Source organism: Somniosus microcephalus, chromosome 7 (genome assembly GCF_052327205.1).
Source record: "Somniosus microcephalus isolate GS21.2 chromosome 7, FLI_Smic_1.0, whole genome shotgun sequence".
NCBI classification, from domain to species: Eukaryota; Metazoa; Chordata; class Chondrichthyes; order Squaliformes; family Somniosidae; genus Somniosus; species Somniosus microcephalus.
The window spans coordinates 142,898,631-142,915,479 of NC_140993.1; the positions used below are offsets into that span (position 1 = coordinate 142,898,631).

The 16,849-nt window shown below is 40.0% G+C and overlaps 2 protein-coding genes across 7 annotated transcripts in view; both read right to left on the reverse strand.

Moving 5' to 3' along the window:
* Nucleotides 1-16,849, reverse strand: part of unm_hu7910 (un-named hu7910) — a 426,260-nt gene that overhangs the window by 351,269 nt on the left and 58,142 nt on the right. The window lies entirely within an intron of this gene.
* Nucleotides 1-16,849, reverse strand: part of LOC147114919 (uncharacterized) — a 65,215-nt gene that overhangs the window by 8,133 nt on the left and 40,233 nt on the right. The window contains exon 2 of the mRNA XM_085993030.1: nt 2,651-2,695. Coding sequence (XP_085849156.1) covers nt 2,651-2,695 — 45 coding nt within the window. The remainder of the gene's footprint in view (nt 1-2,650; nt 2,696-16,849) is intronic.

Genomic DNA, 16,849 nt, shown 5'->3' on the forward strand with positions numbered 1-16,849 from the left:
ATGTTTCCATATTCTTTGACCCACACTGCACAATGCCACAGAGGAACTGCATAACTAGACTAAATCTTTCTTCACTACAAAAAGCTATCAGTATTTGAAGAATAATCCCATGGAACCCAGAAGCATCCATTTCGTTAAGTGAAGCAGATATGCTCAAAATACATTAAACTGTTTGCAAGCCATCAAAAAAAGAGAAGTCCATGCCAAAAACCAAATTTGTGATCTCTCAGAAAACAGACAGGTGCATGACTTGTTTCATGGAATTCACATTGCTCATATTTCATCATGTCCACTCATTTAATCAAAAACTGGATTCCGCTGGGATTCAATGGAGCAATTTGCTACACCAGTTTAAACCATAGGGAATACATCAAGGAGTGTCACAAAGTACTTACCTATCCGTTTACCAACCTTGGAAACTTGAGAGCAATTTCAAATTACACCATACAGTAACACACTATGAAAAGATGTTTATGTTCACCAGAATTCATTAGAAGTTGTGCCATTATAAACTATAAAGCCACGATGGCAATTGTCAGCCCACTAATCCACATCACAAGATAATTACAGATGTGGAAGGCCATTTGGCCCATTTTAGTTCATCCATCCATAAAAATTCTACAGTCCCATTACAACATCCAGTTAGTTCTGAAATGATTCCAGGATTTTCACCTCACTATGTTATCAATTGATCACCTTGTATGAAGAATTTAGATATCAGTTCTAAATTTACCTGTTACTAGTTTGGTCCTGTTGGCCCCTTGTCCTACCCTGGCAATTTGAAATAATTTCCATATTTACCTTTTCATACTATGTAATATCTTATATAACTGTAAAAACTGCATTGCTCAAGATGATTTTTTTCAAGTCAGAGAAGCCTAAATTACTCCAGTCTCTCTTAAAGACCTCTAAAGAGCTGCCTCACTGCTCTTCTCTGCATTTCCTTCATTGCTTGAAACCTTCTTGTTTCAGTGATCAGAAATGAACTTGGTACTCACGGTAGTCTGACCAGAGCACTATACATGAATTCCGCTAACTTATACTGTGCTGTTTTTGGTATATAATTCAGTATTATATTGACTTTGTTGATTGCTGCTCTTCATTGGCTGGACATGTTGCGCATGAAGTCTACAGAGACTCCAGGGTCCCTAAACTTGATCTGCAGCTATTTCAACACCATTCATAGAGTACGTGTTGCCCATTTTCCCTTCCTACGTGCAACACTTTGCACTTGGCTACATCAGATTTCATCCACTTCTGTTCTGTCCACTTAGTTTGTCCAGTTTATTCTGAAATTTCCAAACTACTTCCTCAGATTCCACTGCCCCTCCTTAGATATATTTTAAAATCCAAATCTTTAATGATGTGGTCCCAACCAATCCCCAGGGCACACCATGCAGTACTTCCTCCATCCATCCTGAATTAACTCCTCTAACCAGTACCTATTATTTCCTATTTTCAGTCAATTTCTTATCTATACTCAAGATTTACCCCGAATCCTTACAGCTTTGAACTCAACAGCCTTACACATGGAACTTCATCAAATTTCTTCTGGATGTCTTATCACAGTCAACTTGGGATGCCACATTCTCAAAAAAAATGATTGGTCAGGAACTGTCTTACCCGTCTGAATCCAAGGGGCTGCTTTTACTAAGTTATTGTTGTACCAATGACCTTCAAGTTTACATCTGACAAATTAATTGTAATATTTCACATGGAATTGAAGTATGACTAATGCAGTTGCCAGTCTCCAGTTGGTCACCCTTTTTGAAAATGGGAACCACGTTCGCCTGTTTCCAGTCTACTGGTACCTTTCAGTGTCGAGTAACTTAATGATCATCAATACTTCACAAATCTTCTCCCTAGTCTCCATCACTTTGGGATAATACATCTTCTACCCTTACGAATTTGTTGCGACTCCTTTTAGCCTATCTAGGACTTCCATCTCATTTATTTCAAATTCCTCAATTGAGGAATTAATGATTTCAGCACAATTCACTATCTTGTGCTCATTCTCTGTTTCAAGCTTGTTTGCATCTTTTATGGGTTTCACCTCTTTGACTGCCCTCTCAATGAAGTTTTGAAAGGACTTCATAATTATGTTTTGCACCTACAACTATGATTTTTGCCCCTTTGCCCTATTATTTTTCTGCCTATTTTCAATCTATATCCCAGAGGATTTGTAAGGTTATTGTTCATCTTCATTTTACTTTGATTTGTTTATTAATCTATTCACAAACATGCTGGTTTAAACTGAGTTTACTAGTTCTACGCATGTATTTATCTTGCATGCACAACAGTATACATTTAAAAGGTGTTCCACTTGCCCTCTACTGAAGCATTGCTGAACAACCTCTACTAATCAATTTGGTGAAGCCATTTCCTCACTTCTTTGAAATTAGCCCTTTGAAATTAGCCCCTTCAAGTTTTTATACTTGGCTCCTGGTCAGTATTTCTGAATAGATGAAACTTTAAAAAACTTGTGGGAAAATGTTCTGCAGAAAATGTCTTTGCACACTAGGGCATGATGGAACATATGCAATTGGTGGGAACTGCAATTCATTATTAATGGCCATATTCATGCAGTGCATGCTTTCACAAATCCAAATCAGCCAACCAGTCTTGCAGTTACTGGACTTTAGCAAAGTACCTTTTTCCTTAGACTTTTCCTTTGCTTTCACTTTTCCTCCTGGTTCTATCAGTCACAAGAAGGAAAAATACACTAAATTTTCAATTAGTTTAAAACCTAACATCAGGTTCAACATAATATTTACACAGGCCTGAACCTCTCCAATAGCTAATCAATGAACAATTTTACAGATAGTCATAAGGTAGCTTACAAATTGAAGGACCCACATGCAGAGTCCCCCTAAGGATAGGACAAAACATGATACTGAGCTTAGCTTTATATCAATGAAACTTACATTATGTATGAAAATAATCCATACCTGGTTAATATAGAGTTTAGCATTAGATTTGTCAGATTTCCTTTGACATCAGATTATATGGCAAATGATTTTGGGGTAGAAAGCAGGAAGAAATAACAAAAAAACTCAATAATACAAGACATGCAAGAAGCTAGTGATGAAATTGCTTCCAAATAAAGTGAAACCCAGAGTCTGCAAATTATATCATTCCTCAAAGATGACACCGGAAACCTTTGTAACTAGCATTTTGTTCTGAACCCAGGAAGTTATCACTTCTAATCAGTTTCTTCATTTAAAAAAAAACACAAGGGCAGACAATAACTGCATTGTCAGGCTAAAATCTAACATTTAATGGCCTGGAGAGTCCAATGAACATTTTTGATCACTTTTTAATGACCATCAGGGGAACAATGAAACAACCCAAAATTATTTCACATCGTGCCTATACCCAAGCAAAATGTTTGACTCCCATCAGTCTGGGATTAATTCCACTCCACAGGCAAAACAACAGAGTAAACCAGTTAACAACAGAAAATGCCGGAAAAACTCAGCAGGCCAGGCAACATCCGTGGAGAGAAATTAGAGTTGACCTTTCGGGTCTAACCCTTTTTCAAACTGGAAAGGAAATAAAGTAGATCGAAGGCAGGGCTGCGATAGAACAAAAGTAGTAAAAGAAGTAAGAGACATTAAGAGGTATTCAAAACCAGACGAGATGGTAATAGGACAGTGGAGACAAAAGACAGCAAGATTAGGTGAGAAGTGTACTGGCAGGATGGGAGACAGCTGCCGTGTGGGAGAGAGAAAAAAATTGGAAAGGGGGGTGAAGGGAAGATCCAAAACAAAGGGGTGGAAAAAAATAAGTAAAAATGTAATAGGGGGCCTGTAGTGTATGTACTTTGCAGAAGGAACTATATTCTGCAGCCCCTGTATCCTGCAGTACCAGTAGTGACCACCCCTGTATATAAGCCTGTGTAGTAACTTTTGCATAGTAGTTCCAGTTTGTCTCCACTCAGTAAAGACCTGTTATAACCAACTCCTGCAGTCCGTGTCTCAATTACACACGGACATAATACTGGCGACGAGCAGATCCGAACTTACCTACAGTCTGCACCACCTCATGGGGATCCATCCCTGAAGCGAAGTTGTCAGAGGTCGAGGCCAGAAGGAAGAAAGAAAAGAAAAAAAACAGAAGAAACGGGCGTCAACCGTGGGCAACCGCCTCTGATTCATCGGAGTTGAAGATTTGCAGGAGAGGCTGTCAAGAGCGGGGCTTGGTTATCCTGTCGGTGGTGTTCCAGCTAATCGGGCTGGTGGCAGGTAGTACACTGATCCTTCGATCGGGTGGCTTTTCAACAGGGCCGAGCAGCGTTGTCGGGAAGAGGGGAGAGGAGCGAGAGCGAGAGCGAGAGCGAGAGCGCGCGGCCGGTGCTACGAAGCCGGGCAGCGTACAGACCCGAGAAGAGGGAGGCAAGTGTCCTGCAGGGTTGCTCCGACGACGGGGAAATAAAAGAAATTAGAAGCGCAGAAAGCCGCGAGGAGCTGCAGTTTGCCACGGGAACCGCGGAGAGCGGCGTTAGCAGCAGCGCGGGGGGGGGGGGGGGGAAGTGCGAAGACCATAGGGCGTCGCCATCAAGGCATAAAACGCCAGCAACAGCGCTAGCAGCAGCGGGGAAGACTGAAAGCGCGGGAGGCACCATCTTAGATTTCCAAGATGCCAAAGACTGGCAATATCACTACCTGCACGGTCAGAAATTTACTCTACTAACTGATCAACCACCTCGTCTCCATTTTCAACCCTCAGAAGGGCGTCCCGATAATGACAGCACAACGGCTACAGAGGTGGTCCCTTTTCCTAGGGGCACACCAATATGACATCGAGTACAAAGGAACTAAACAGCATGGGAATGCTGATGGATTGTCACGCCTACCGTTGCCGACGTTGGAAGAAGCACCTGCAGTGGATCCAGTGGAGATATTCCACTCGACCATAGTCGAATGTCTCCCGGTGACGAATGCAAACATAGAAAAGGAAACACGAAATGACCAGACACTCTCCTGGGTCTATGATTTAACAGTGAAGAGATGGCCAGCACATGGCGAACCACTGCTGCCAGCATTCTCGCCGAGAAGAGAACAGCTGTCAGTGTGCAGAGGAACCTTGATGTGTGGATCCAGAGTAGTAATTCCACCCAAATTGAAGGATAGAGTGTTCAATGAGCTTCATGAGGGTCATCTGGGACGGGTAAAAATGAAGAACTTAGCCAGAGTGTTTGTGTGGTGGCCGGGAATCGATAGAGAAATCGAAGAGATGACCAAGAGCTGTACAGGATGCCAGAAGGTCCAAAACGCCCCACCACAAGCTCCTCTACATCCATGGGAGTGGCCCTCATCTCCATGGCAAAGGGTGCACATTGATTTTGCTGGTCCATTTATGGACTCGATGTTTTTAATTGCGGTGGATGCACATTCAAAGTGGCCAGAGGTAATAAAAATGTCCTCAACCACCACAGAAAAAACTATCACCGTCTTACGAACCATATTCGCCAGAAATGGGCTGCCTGAACAGATTTGCTCCGACAATGGACCACAGTTTGTGTCTGAAGAGTTCCGGAGGTTCTTAAAGAACAATGGTGTTAAGCATTACACATCCGCCCCATATCATCCAGCCACCAATGGATTGGCTGAGAGGTTTGTTCAAACATTCAAGAAGGCTATCAAGGCAATGTGTAATGAAGACATACCCCTACAACACAAGGTGGATAACTTCTTGTTTGCCTACCAGAATGAGACACATGCGGTTACCAACCAAACTCCAGCCATGATGTTCTTCAATCGAAGACTACGATGCCGCTTGGATTTGGTTAAGCCAAACATCAAAAGAGATGTGGAGAACAGGCAGTTTCAGAATATGAATGAAAGGCCGACCAGGAGTTTTAAGATAGGTCAACCAGTTTTGGCCCGGGACTACCGCACAGAGAAATGGCAGCCAGGAACGATCTGTACACGGCAAGGACCTCTCATGTATACCGTGGACGTTGGAGAGAGCATTGTAAGACGCCATGCTGACCAGATTCTAGAGTCACTGGAAAACATCAATTCCACACCACGATCCGATACACCTGGTGATGAAACCGAAGTACCAATTGCATCTACCTCAGAATCAGTGATATTGGAAGCAGACGAACCAAACAACGACGTTGATCCCGAATCAACTTTGCCAGAAGAACCTGATACCCCAAAGAGGCGTTATCCAGACAGAATCAGGAAGCCTCCTCAAAGACTGAACTTCTAATTGCTTAACCTCAACCAATGTATCTAGCAACTGTAATTGTAAATATGTTATTTAATTATTAATCGAATGTTATGTACTGTTTAGCTAAAAGGGGAGGAATTGTAGTGTATGTACTTTGCAGAAGGAACTATATTCTGCAGCCCCTGTATACTGCAGTACCAGTAGTGACCACTCCTGTATATAAGCCTGTGAGTAGTTCCAGTTTGTCTCCACTCAGTAAAGACCTGTTATAACCAACTCCTGCAGTCCGTGTCTCAATTACACACGGACATAATAGGGCCGAGGTTATGATCTGAAATTGTTGAACTCGATATCGAGTCCGGAAGGCTGCAAAGTGCCTAATCGGAAGATGAGGTGCTGTTCCTCGAGTTTACGTTGAGCTTCCGTGGAACAATGCAAGAGGCCAAGGACGGTGAGGTCTGAGTGGGAATGGGGCGGTGAATTAAAAATGACAGGCAACCGGAAGCTCAGGGTCACCCTTACGGACTGAACGGAGGTGTTCCGCAAAGCGGTCACCCAATCTGCGTTTGGTCTCCCCAATGTAGAGGAGACCGCATCGTGAGCAGCGAATACAGTATACTAGATTGCAAGAAGTACAAGTAAAATCGCTGTTTCACCTGGAAGGGGTGTTTGGGGCCCTGGACAGTGGGAAGGGGGGAGGTATAGGGGCAGGTGTTACATCTCCTGCGCCTGCACGGGAAGGTGCCAGGCGAAGGGGAAGGGCTGATAGAGGAGTGGATAGGGTGTCTCGGAGTAAACCAGTTCTCACTCATGGTATTTTACATGACCTGAGGGACAACAGTTTGTCTTGGAGTCTGAAACCTGTTGTCATTACACGATACGTTTACACTGTATTCAACAATGAGGAAATGCTTTCACCAGATAGCTTTACTTTGACATCAGTGCATTGTCTCTGTTCATTATTAGATTGGTATTCTTCGCCGAGTGATGAAAACTATGGCCCGGATTTTGCTGTGAGCGGCGAAGAAACGGTTTTTGCCATTCACCTTGCGTACAGTTGCCCACAGACTTTTAGTGGGCTTGTCAGCAGAGACTTCCACTCATCTGCCGGTTTGAATTTAGCGCCTCTCCCGGGAATCTGTGGCATCTGAGCAGGACTAGCAGTAAGGAGACTTATCAGTTAATCAATCAGAATACTGCAAAAGCACAGCCTGTGGAGGAGAAGCAGAGCATTACTGACAGCAACTTCCAAATTTCTGCATTTAACTGCACGTGTGGACGCCAGAAGTTGCGGTCAGTTTTATCCAATAATAACGAGCACCAACAGCCTCGCCGTTACTAGCACAGCAAAATCCAGACCTATGTTTTCCCCTGCAATGGTTCTTCCAGTTCCACTTAGCAATTCCAAGTAAGAATCAGAAACATCTTTGCTATGTAGCACTGTTGCCACTTCAACTTCCATAAGAAATATTACTATCTTAATAAAATATATTCAAAAAAAATGAATTATGCGTTTTAGAAAACTAAATGCCCCAGCCCAGATCAGCAAACTGCAAACAGCCGAGACTGTACCAAGAACCTTTCTGGTCTATATTGTGCAGTTTCATGCCTGTCAGGGCTTTTGCCAACTGAGCCATTGGCATCAAAATACGTAGAATTTTAGCAATCACGTGCAAAGGATGAAAATTAACAAGCATAACCTGGATGAAAATCAGATGTCGAGAATAGTTGTATCATTCAAACTTTTGACAGTCTACAGGTTGACAAAGTGATCAAACATAAACCAACATCAAGTAATCGGCTGACTAAAATGAGCTCCATTTTAAGCCATTTATATATACTGTAACACTGGAAGATTGTCACTTTTTTGTCGTTTCCTTTATTATATATGAAGCACATGCAAATTACAACATTCTTGCAAATCCAAAACATAGTCCAGATGAGCATGATGCAACCACAAATCTAGTGGGCAGACAAGCCACCTATAACTATGCATTAAGTATTTTTTTTGAATTTTGAGCCAGGAATTTCATAGCCAACTGAAACATTGGATTGAAAAAAGCTTAAAATGGAAATATCAAAAGCAAATATGGATGAAGTATAGATCATAAATTCAAGAAAATGCATCTAATTTCAGAATGAAGCATGAGTGAGTAGACACGGTTCCTTACATATGAAGTGAAAACTTAACTTCTGGCCACTGTAGCATTAAGCCATTACAAAAGGTGCAGTGCGGAGAAATTGTGAACCTCTCAAATCATCCCGGAAATACTAAGTTTTCACCTGTTTAAAATAAATTGTGATAAACCATTCAGAACATTTACAAACCATGCTGAGATAGAACATTTGTACACACAGATGTGTTGCATTTTTTTTTTTAAAGAAGCATTTTCCTCTTTGGTGGATGGTTGTTGACTGCAACATAAAGGATTTGTAGAACCATCTTTGCATACTTGTTGATACAAAATTATTTCAATCTAAATCAGGCCATCATACATACACCAAAAAAAACTTCAAAAAGGGGGACGGGGAGGAAACCTGCTACAAGGTCAATGTAGATCTCAAAACATAAACCACCTGAAATAAAAATACATTTGCTTACAATTAGTTTTGTTTTATATAGCATGTGTCATAATATTCATGCAAAAAGCCATTGCAGGACTACAATAAGAAATCTCCTAGTTTGTGTGTTCTCCTTCTTTGTATCCAGTCTAAACTTATTGCATAAAACACACACTTTTGTTCGCTAGAGATACAAGATACTCCAGGAATAAACTGTGCTACTAATGAATATGGAATTTTTTTTAAACTCTTGCTCAAGTTTTTATACAATTAACAGTAATGATTTCCATGACCTGAACTAATAAGCACCATTTTAGCAAAAAATGATGTGCTTTTTTATATAAAGTGCTTGAAGCTACCGAGCTCTGGCACTAGATAGTGCACAGTCTTTCTTTAGAACATGGTATTCTAAAGAGGGACTGAAAGACTGTTCAGCTTTTAAAGTATACATACCTTTACAGAAAAAAAGTTTTCCATTACGAGGAACCATTTTAAAAGATCTTGACGTACTTCAACTATACTGATTGGATGGCAATGTATTATTGCTCTAATGTGCTATGCCACAGAGTGGCAAAGTGCACAATTGCATCAAAGACTTCTCCAGATAGCAAAAATCTCAAAAGGTGAAGGGCTGGATAAAGTGAAAGGCTGGATAAAGCCAAGGTGAAGGGCTGGATAAAGTGAAAGGCTGGATAAAGCCAAGTAATCAATCTAGTTTTGCACACTGATCAAATGATAGAGCAGCAGTAGTGAGCAGCTAAGCGCAGGCCTCCAGCCCATCGCCTCTACAGCAGAAAGCACCACTGCAGGTGGGAGAAAAACTACAATCTAGTTTGTTGCAGAAACAAAAACCAAGTGCTTTACATTACAAAGTGCGGTTATGTTTCTAGTTAGGGCCAAGTCTCACTACACCATATGCAAATTCAGCTGGCAGTTCAGTACAGGGAGTACTCCATTGTTAGAAGTGCCCTCCTTTGAATAAAATGTTACACTTAAGCCTAGTCTCCCTATTCAGACGGAAGTCAAAGATCCCATGGCACTATTGGAAGAAATGCAGTAAATTTTCCTGTTGTCCTGGCCAACATTCTTCCCTCAACCAACACCACCATCTCAATATAGTGTTTATGGATCCTCAATGAACAAAAGGGCTGCCATGTTCACTTGCATAGGAACAGTAACTGCATTTTATAGTCATTATTGTATGTGAATTGCTTTGGAACATACATAGACATGTAAAAGGTGCTTTATAAGACTGATTCTTTCTTTCTTTCCTCATAGCATCCCTAGCTGAGTTTACCCAATGCTCACAAAATTCCAACACCACCACTCTGAAGCTAGATTTTACCACAATGTGAAAGAGCAGTCCAGGGTGACGCTCAGATATTTCTCTCATCTCGATTCAGAAGCAGCCGCCTACAGGCATCTCCCCTCCGCAAGTCTCAGACAAGACCAGGAACTCACCAAATGAAGGATCACAAATGTGAACTTGTTCCCTGCCACTCTGATCATGCATGTTAGGCGTTCATGTTGGATAATATTTTAAATACTCGATTTCAGCTTGGAATTTTTTTTTTTTTTTTTTTAAAACAATCTGTTCCTTAAAGATCAGAAGATTTTCATTTGGCTCTACTGAACACAAATCTGCTGCTGTAACACTTCAAAGAAAGATGGTCCAGGTTCCAATAATTCTAAGCAAATAAGAAATTCAACTAAAGCTTTTGGTCAAGATTCCAGTAACCAAAAAGGTAAAAAATCAAAATGGTGTTGGCTGATGAATTAGTAAGTCTTGTAGATTACAATGAAGCAGCCCGTGCCACATGCAGTAAGACCTGGACAAGATTCAGGCTTGGGCTGATAAGTATAAGTGGCAAGTAACATTCACACCACACAAGTGCCAGGCAATGACCACCTCCAACAAGAGAAAGTCTAACCACCACCCCTTGACATTCAACGGCATTATCATCATCGAATCCCCCACCATCAACATCCTGGCGGGGTCACCATTGACCAGAAACTTAACTGTACCAGCCACATAAATACTGTGGCTACAAGAGGTCAGAGGCTGGGTATTCTGCGGTGAGTGACTCGCCTCCTGACTTCCCAAAGCCTTTCCACCATCTACAAGGCACAAGTAAGGAGTGTGATGGAATACTCTCCACTTACCTGGATGAGTGCAGCTCCAACAAGACTCCAGACGTTCGACACCATCCAGGACAAAGCAGCCTGCTTGATTGGCACTCCATTCACCACCTTAAACATTCACTCCCTCCACCACGGGCACACCGTGTACCATCTACAAGATGGACTGCAGCAACGTGCCTAGCCTTCTTTGACAGCACCTCCCAAACCCGTGACCTCTACCACCTAGAAGGAAAAGGGTTGCAGGTGCATGGGAACACCACCACCTCCAAGTTCCCCTCCAAGTCAAACACCATCCTAACTTGGAAATATATCACCATTCCTTCATAGTCGCTGGGTCAAAATCCTGGAACTCCCTACCTAACAGCACTGTGGGAGTACCTTCACCACACGGACTGCAGCAGTTCAAGGCGGCAAACCACCACCTTCTCAAGGGCAATAAATGCTGGCCTTGCCAGCGACGCCCACATCCCGTGAATGTATAAATAAATGACAAGCACAGATTATAAGGACTAAAAGAAACTTGGTTGTCAAATTGTGCACAAGCAGGTTTGTTCTCTCAGCATACGGTTATGAGCACTCCCTGCAAATCCCCCTCGCCCCCCCAATATAGATGAAAACTGAATATTCATCTTCAACTTCAAACAAAACATTTAAGATTTAGAATGCACATTCCTCTATCCTTCCAACATTAGATTAATACTGTGATTATAAAAGCAAATTTATACAGTCACACATTTAGGTCATTATTTCACTGATCTCTGGAGCAAACACCATAGCTTCAACTCAGTGTGCTAAGGAAATAATTTGGCATACTTAAGCAAAAAGATAGTACATTTATTGGCGTATGTAAATAAAAGATGTACCCCTGAAAAAGTGAGTATTTAAATGTGAAAACCTTTTTGCTACAATAAAAATTATGCCATATCATTTGTTGTCCTCCTGTTCTGCACTGAACTGAATTCACATCAAATCTCTTTAACCCTGCATGTGCAATATTGGAAACAGTGCATCCTTCCCAAAGTTAAGCCAAAGCAGAACACTAATCCCACTACTGCTAGAAGCAAGTACCATTCCAAAAGAAATTCTAAAACAAATGAATTTCCAATTAAATATTTCAAAAGTCTCATACTGCAGTACTTTACAAACTATTTCAATACTTTGCTGAGAAGTACATCTGTTTAAATATCCCTTTCATCAAAAATGGTCCCATTGTGGAATGTGGGTATCAAGAGATTTTAGATCTATTACACTCAAATACTATTCTCTTATGTACTCTCCATTATATCTGGCAATCTGTACCTATGTGCATAACATCAAATTTAGAACAGAATACAAGTGTTTGAGAACTAGGTCTCCTAATTCAAAGGCTAAATTATTGCATTTTTTAAATATAAAAATTTATATTAAATATAAATTTGCCATCAAATCCATGAAGGGAGCGGAGTTATCCAGCATTAGAGTTGAGATTTCCAGTTCCTTCTACAAGAATGTACACTAGAGCATTGTGCAGTTTAATGCACCTAAAAAGGTTACTAAATAACAGCAAGCAAAATCAAATCTTTACATTTCATTTATTCAAGTATCATTTCACAGAACCAAGAATGTCAAAAACATTACATTAGACATGCTAATTTAGTATGATTCTACGCAGGATACCAACATGCACACTTCTCATGCTATGTTGACATTACAACCAAAAAATCTTGATACAAGAATTATTCACATATTAGTATATACAGTACAAACAAAAAAAACATAAATTCTTATGTATTGTAACTAGATCAATATAAAAGCCTTATTTACATGATGCAAACATGCCAAGTTTCTTTTGTATAATTATGCACAAAGATCTATTTCCAAGCTGTAATCAATTCAGTTTGTTAGTACTTCATCATTAATGTGCCAACCTGATGGCGAACACTAACAGCTCCCTATCGGTTAACATTAGTCCAAAAAAACACAGGAAAAAATGCAAAAGCACAAATTTTGCTGCATAAAAGCAGATACACAAGAACTAAGTTACACTCACGTGTAAGCATTTACCCCCTCCCTATGGCAAACAGCCACAGAAAGACTTCTGTAGGTTGTAAAACCAGATAATTTATAACAAGATTTCATATATACATCAAGGTTTCAGGTATACAATCAACAGTCCATATGGGTTAGTTTATTAAGGTGTTTCACATATTTTGTTACTGTCCATTGCTGCCTTCTGTAGTACTACAGTGCTCTGACGAGCAGTTTAACTGTGCATCTTAAAACCCATTTATTGAAATCACATAACACCTTAGCCTCAATGGACTTCCATTTTTTTCCCCCCAGATCCAATTTTATTTGTGCGTCTCTTTAAAATAACATTTGTTTCTTTTTAAAATTTTCCCCCAACTTAATGTAGGATTTTAGAATGACTGCTATTGGTTCTGTAAATCCAGGATTACACAATTTTCTTTTCCCTGAACCCCTTCATTCTCTGACGTACCAGCAACATCCTCTGATGCTTCATTTTCTTCTTCTTCTAGTATTTCAAAAGGCGTCATTACATCATACAGAAATGAGAGGAAACCATAAACCCAATCTGAGGATTCCTCTGTTATAATATCTAGGACTTCCTCGAGTGTATCAATTTGTTCATTACTACCATCACCTTTAGTGAGGCCTACACAAGAATAAAAAGGAAAAGGAGAGAAAAGAAAGAAGTAGTCAGACAGAAATGGAAGAATATAGAACAGTAGGTGCTACGTTAGGTGTCCCACATCTGATCAACACGCATATTTACTAGAAAACAGGGATGTGAATATCCAAGAGTCACAGCTTAAAATCACATCACTACTTGTTACATAAAGAATTCTGGTTCTTCCTTCTTCTACTCTTCTCTTTTTCCACCCCCGTAGAAAAAAAATACTTTTGCATTCTCAACCACTGAATGAATGCAAAGATTCTATTAAACAAAGTATTTCAATTAAACATTTTTTTCAGGATAGAAGTATGACAGCCCAAAAATAGTCAACAACAGGAGGACCAGAATGCTAACTGAGGTAACAGCTACTAGATATACACGTTAGGAAGGTGTACTCACTTGGATTTGGTGACCCTAATTTTTGCCACCTCTACAGTGATAACTAGAGCCATAGAATCCAGTTGGGTACAATATACAACATGTACATACATTTTGGTCCACAATGTTCTAAAACATTTGAAATATAAGTAACAAGGCTTATGTAACATGTGTTTTTAGTTACGACCAGCTCGAATGCATCATCAGTGAATATACATTTTAGAGCATTGCGGCTCCAGTTGAAACCAGTAAAAAAAAACTCGAGACTGTGCATTGCAAGCAAAACAACTTAGATATCTGTGACAAGAGGTTTGTTGGATTTTCATTCCAGCCATAAGGGAACAATTCAGGGTAAGGAAAGGGGCATACATTAAGTACACAGACAGCAGGGGAGTGCATGATAAGAGAATATGAAAAGATTAGGAGAGAAGTCAAAAAAAACAATTAGGGAGGCAAAGAGTAACTATGAAATTAAATTATCAAGGAACATAAAACAAAATAGTAAAATATTTTATAGGCACATCAATAAAAAAAGGTTGGGATGGGAATAGGGTCATTAAGGGACAGTCAGGATAATACCACAGGTAACAATTATTAAATTATTATTTTGCTTCACTATTTACCAGGGAGATAGAACAGGTGGACATGACATTGGATGATGAGATTAGTAATGAGATAAGTGCATTTAAAATTTAAAAAGGGGATATATTAAATAAATTAATCAAACGCAGAGGATAAAACCCCTGGTCCAGATGGATTGCATCCACGCATTTTAAAAGAATCTAGGGAAGATATAGCAGAGGCATTACTACGCATATTTAATAATACGTTAGAAAAAGGTATAGTGCCAGAGGACTGGCAGATAGCTAATGTAATAGCGATAGAACATATCCAGGGAATTAGACCAGTCAGCTTAACATTGGTGGCAGGAAAAATAATGGAATCCCTACTAAGAGAGAAAATAGAACATCTAGAAACCAAAATTAATATTCAAAAGGGAAAGTCTTGCTTGACCAACCTTATTGAATTTTTTGAAGAGGTAACAGAGAGAGAGTAGACAATGGTAATGGAGTAGATGTAATTTATCTGGATTTTCAAAAGGCCTTCAATAAGGTACCCCATAATAGACTAATTAACAAGGTGAGAGAATGCGGAGCCAGGGGACAAGTAGCAGAATGGATTGCTGGCTGGCTTCAGGACAGAAAGCAGAGAGTTGGAGTAAAGGGTAGCTATTCACAGTGGCAGAAAGTGGGTAGTGGTGTTCCACAAGGATCAATGCTGGGACCACTGCTGTTCACAAGTTACATTAACGATTTAGACTTCGGAATCAAAAACACAATTTCTAAATTTGCAGATGACACCAAATTGGGTGGGATAGTCAATACTGAGGAGGACTGCAACAAGTTACAGGAGGACATTAATAAACCTGTAGTATGGGTATATAATTGGCAAATGAAGTTCAACACAGACAAATGTGAGGTATTACATTTTGGTAGGAAGAATAGTGAGGTTACTTATCACTTGGAGGGTGCGAGTCTAGATGTGGTAGAGGAACAAAGGGATCTTGGAATACAAATATATAAATCACAAAGTTGCGACACAGGTTAGCAAGGCCATAAAAAAAAGCAAACCAAGCACTAGGGTTTATTTCTAGAGGGATAGAATTGAAAAGTAGGGAAGTTATGCTAAACTTGTATCGAACCTTCGTGGTCACCATATTATAAAAAGGATATAGAGGCACTGGAGAGGGTGCAGAGAAGATTTACAAGGATGATACCAGAAATGCGAGGGTATACATATCAGGAAAGGATGAACAGGCTTGGTCTCTTTGCTCTTGAAAAAGGCGGCTCAAGGGTGACCTAATAGAGGTCTTTAAAATTATGAACAATTTTGATAAAGTGGAGAGAAAGAATGTTTCCACTTGTGGGGAAGAGCATAACTAGAGGCCATCAATATAAGATAGTAACCAAGAAATCCAATAGGGAATTCAGAAGAAACTTCTTTACCCAAAGAGTGGTGAGAATGTGGAACTCGCTACCACAGGGAGTGGTTGAAGTGAATGGTATGGATGCATTTAAGGGGAGGCTAGACAAGCATATGAGGGAAAAGGAAATAGAGGGTTATGCCGACAGATTTAGTTGAGGAAAGACGGGAGGAGGCTCGCGTGGAGCATAAACGTCAGCATGGACTGGTTGGGCTGAATGGCCTGTTTCTGTGCCGTATATCCTATGTAATAATCGATGTAGGTTCTGGAAGAAGCTTACAAAAGTAGACAGAAAATAAAGTAAAAAGAGAAGCGAATACAAATAATTACTCTGCTCAAAATAGATAACTATTAATCTCAGCAAAAATTATTACACATCATCCTAATGGAATACTGGTGCATTGCATTCAAACCTATAAACACAATGATACAGATGTGAAGCATTAAGTTGGAAGAATTAACTAGTAGATTTTTGTAATCTACTTGAGGTTCAGAGAAGCTTTCATTTATCCTGGGGAACACTGAAAACTGTAGAATGTCTACGACTTCTAAATTGTATTTAACATAGATTCTGCAATTTCAGTTCAGGTTTCTTACCTGCAGTAACTAACATTGCAGAATCCCTGTTGGTGAGCTTTATGAAATACAACCATACTTATCACGCCTAAAAAAAATACATTTTCTAATCACATTAGGTAACAATTCTGAAATCTTAATGTTGAGCTTTAAAACTGCAGCAGACTTGTGATGGACTGAGCAGCTTATCCTCATTATGTTGCACATAAAACTATTCACAAAAATATTACATAAAGTATTGCACTTCAATTTACCAATAATAAATGTAACATAATAGCTTCTTGCTGTTCCAATTGTTTTATTTACCAATGAAAACAAACCCCTTAAAACAGCATTTCTGCACCAATCCT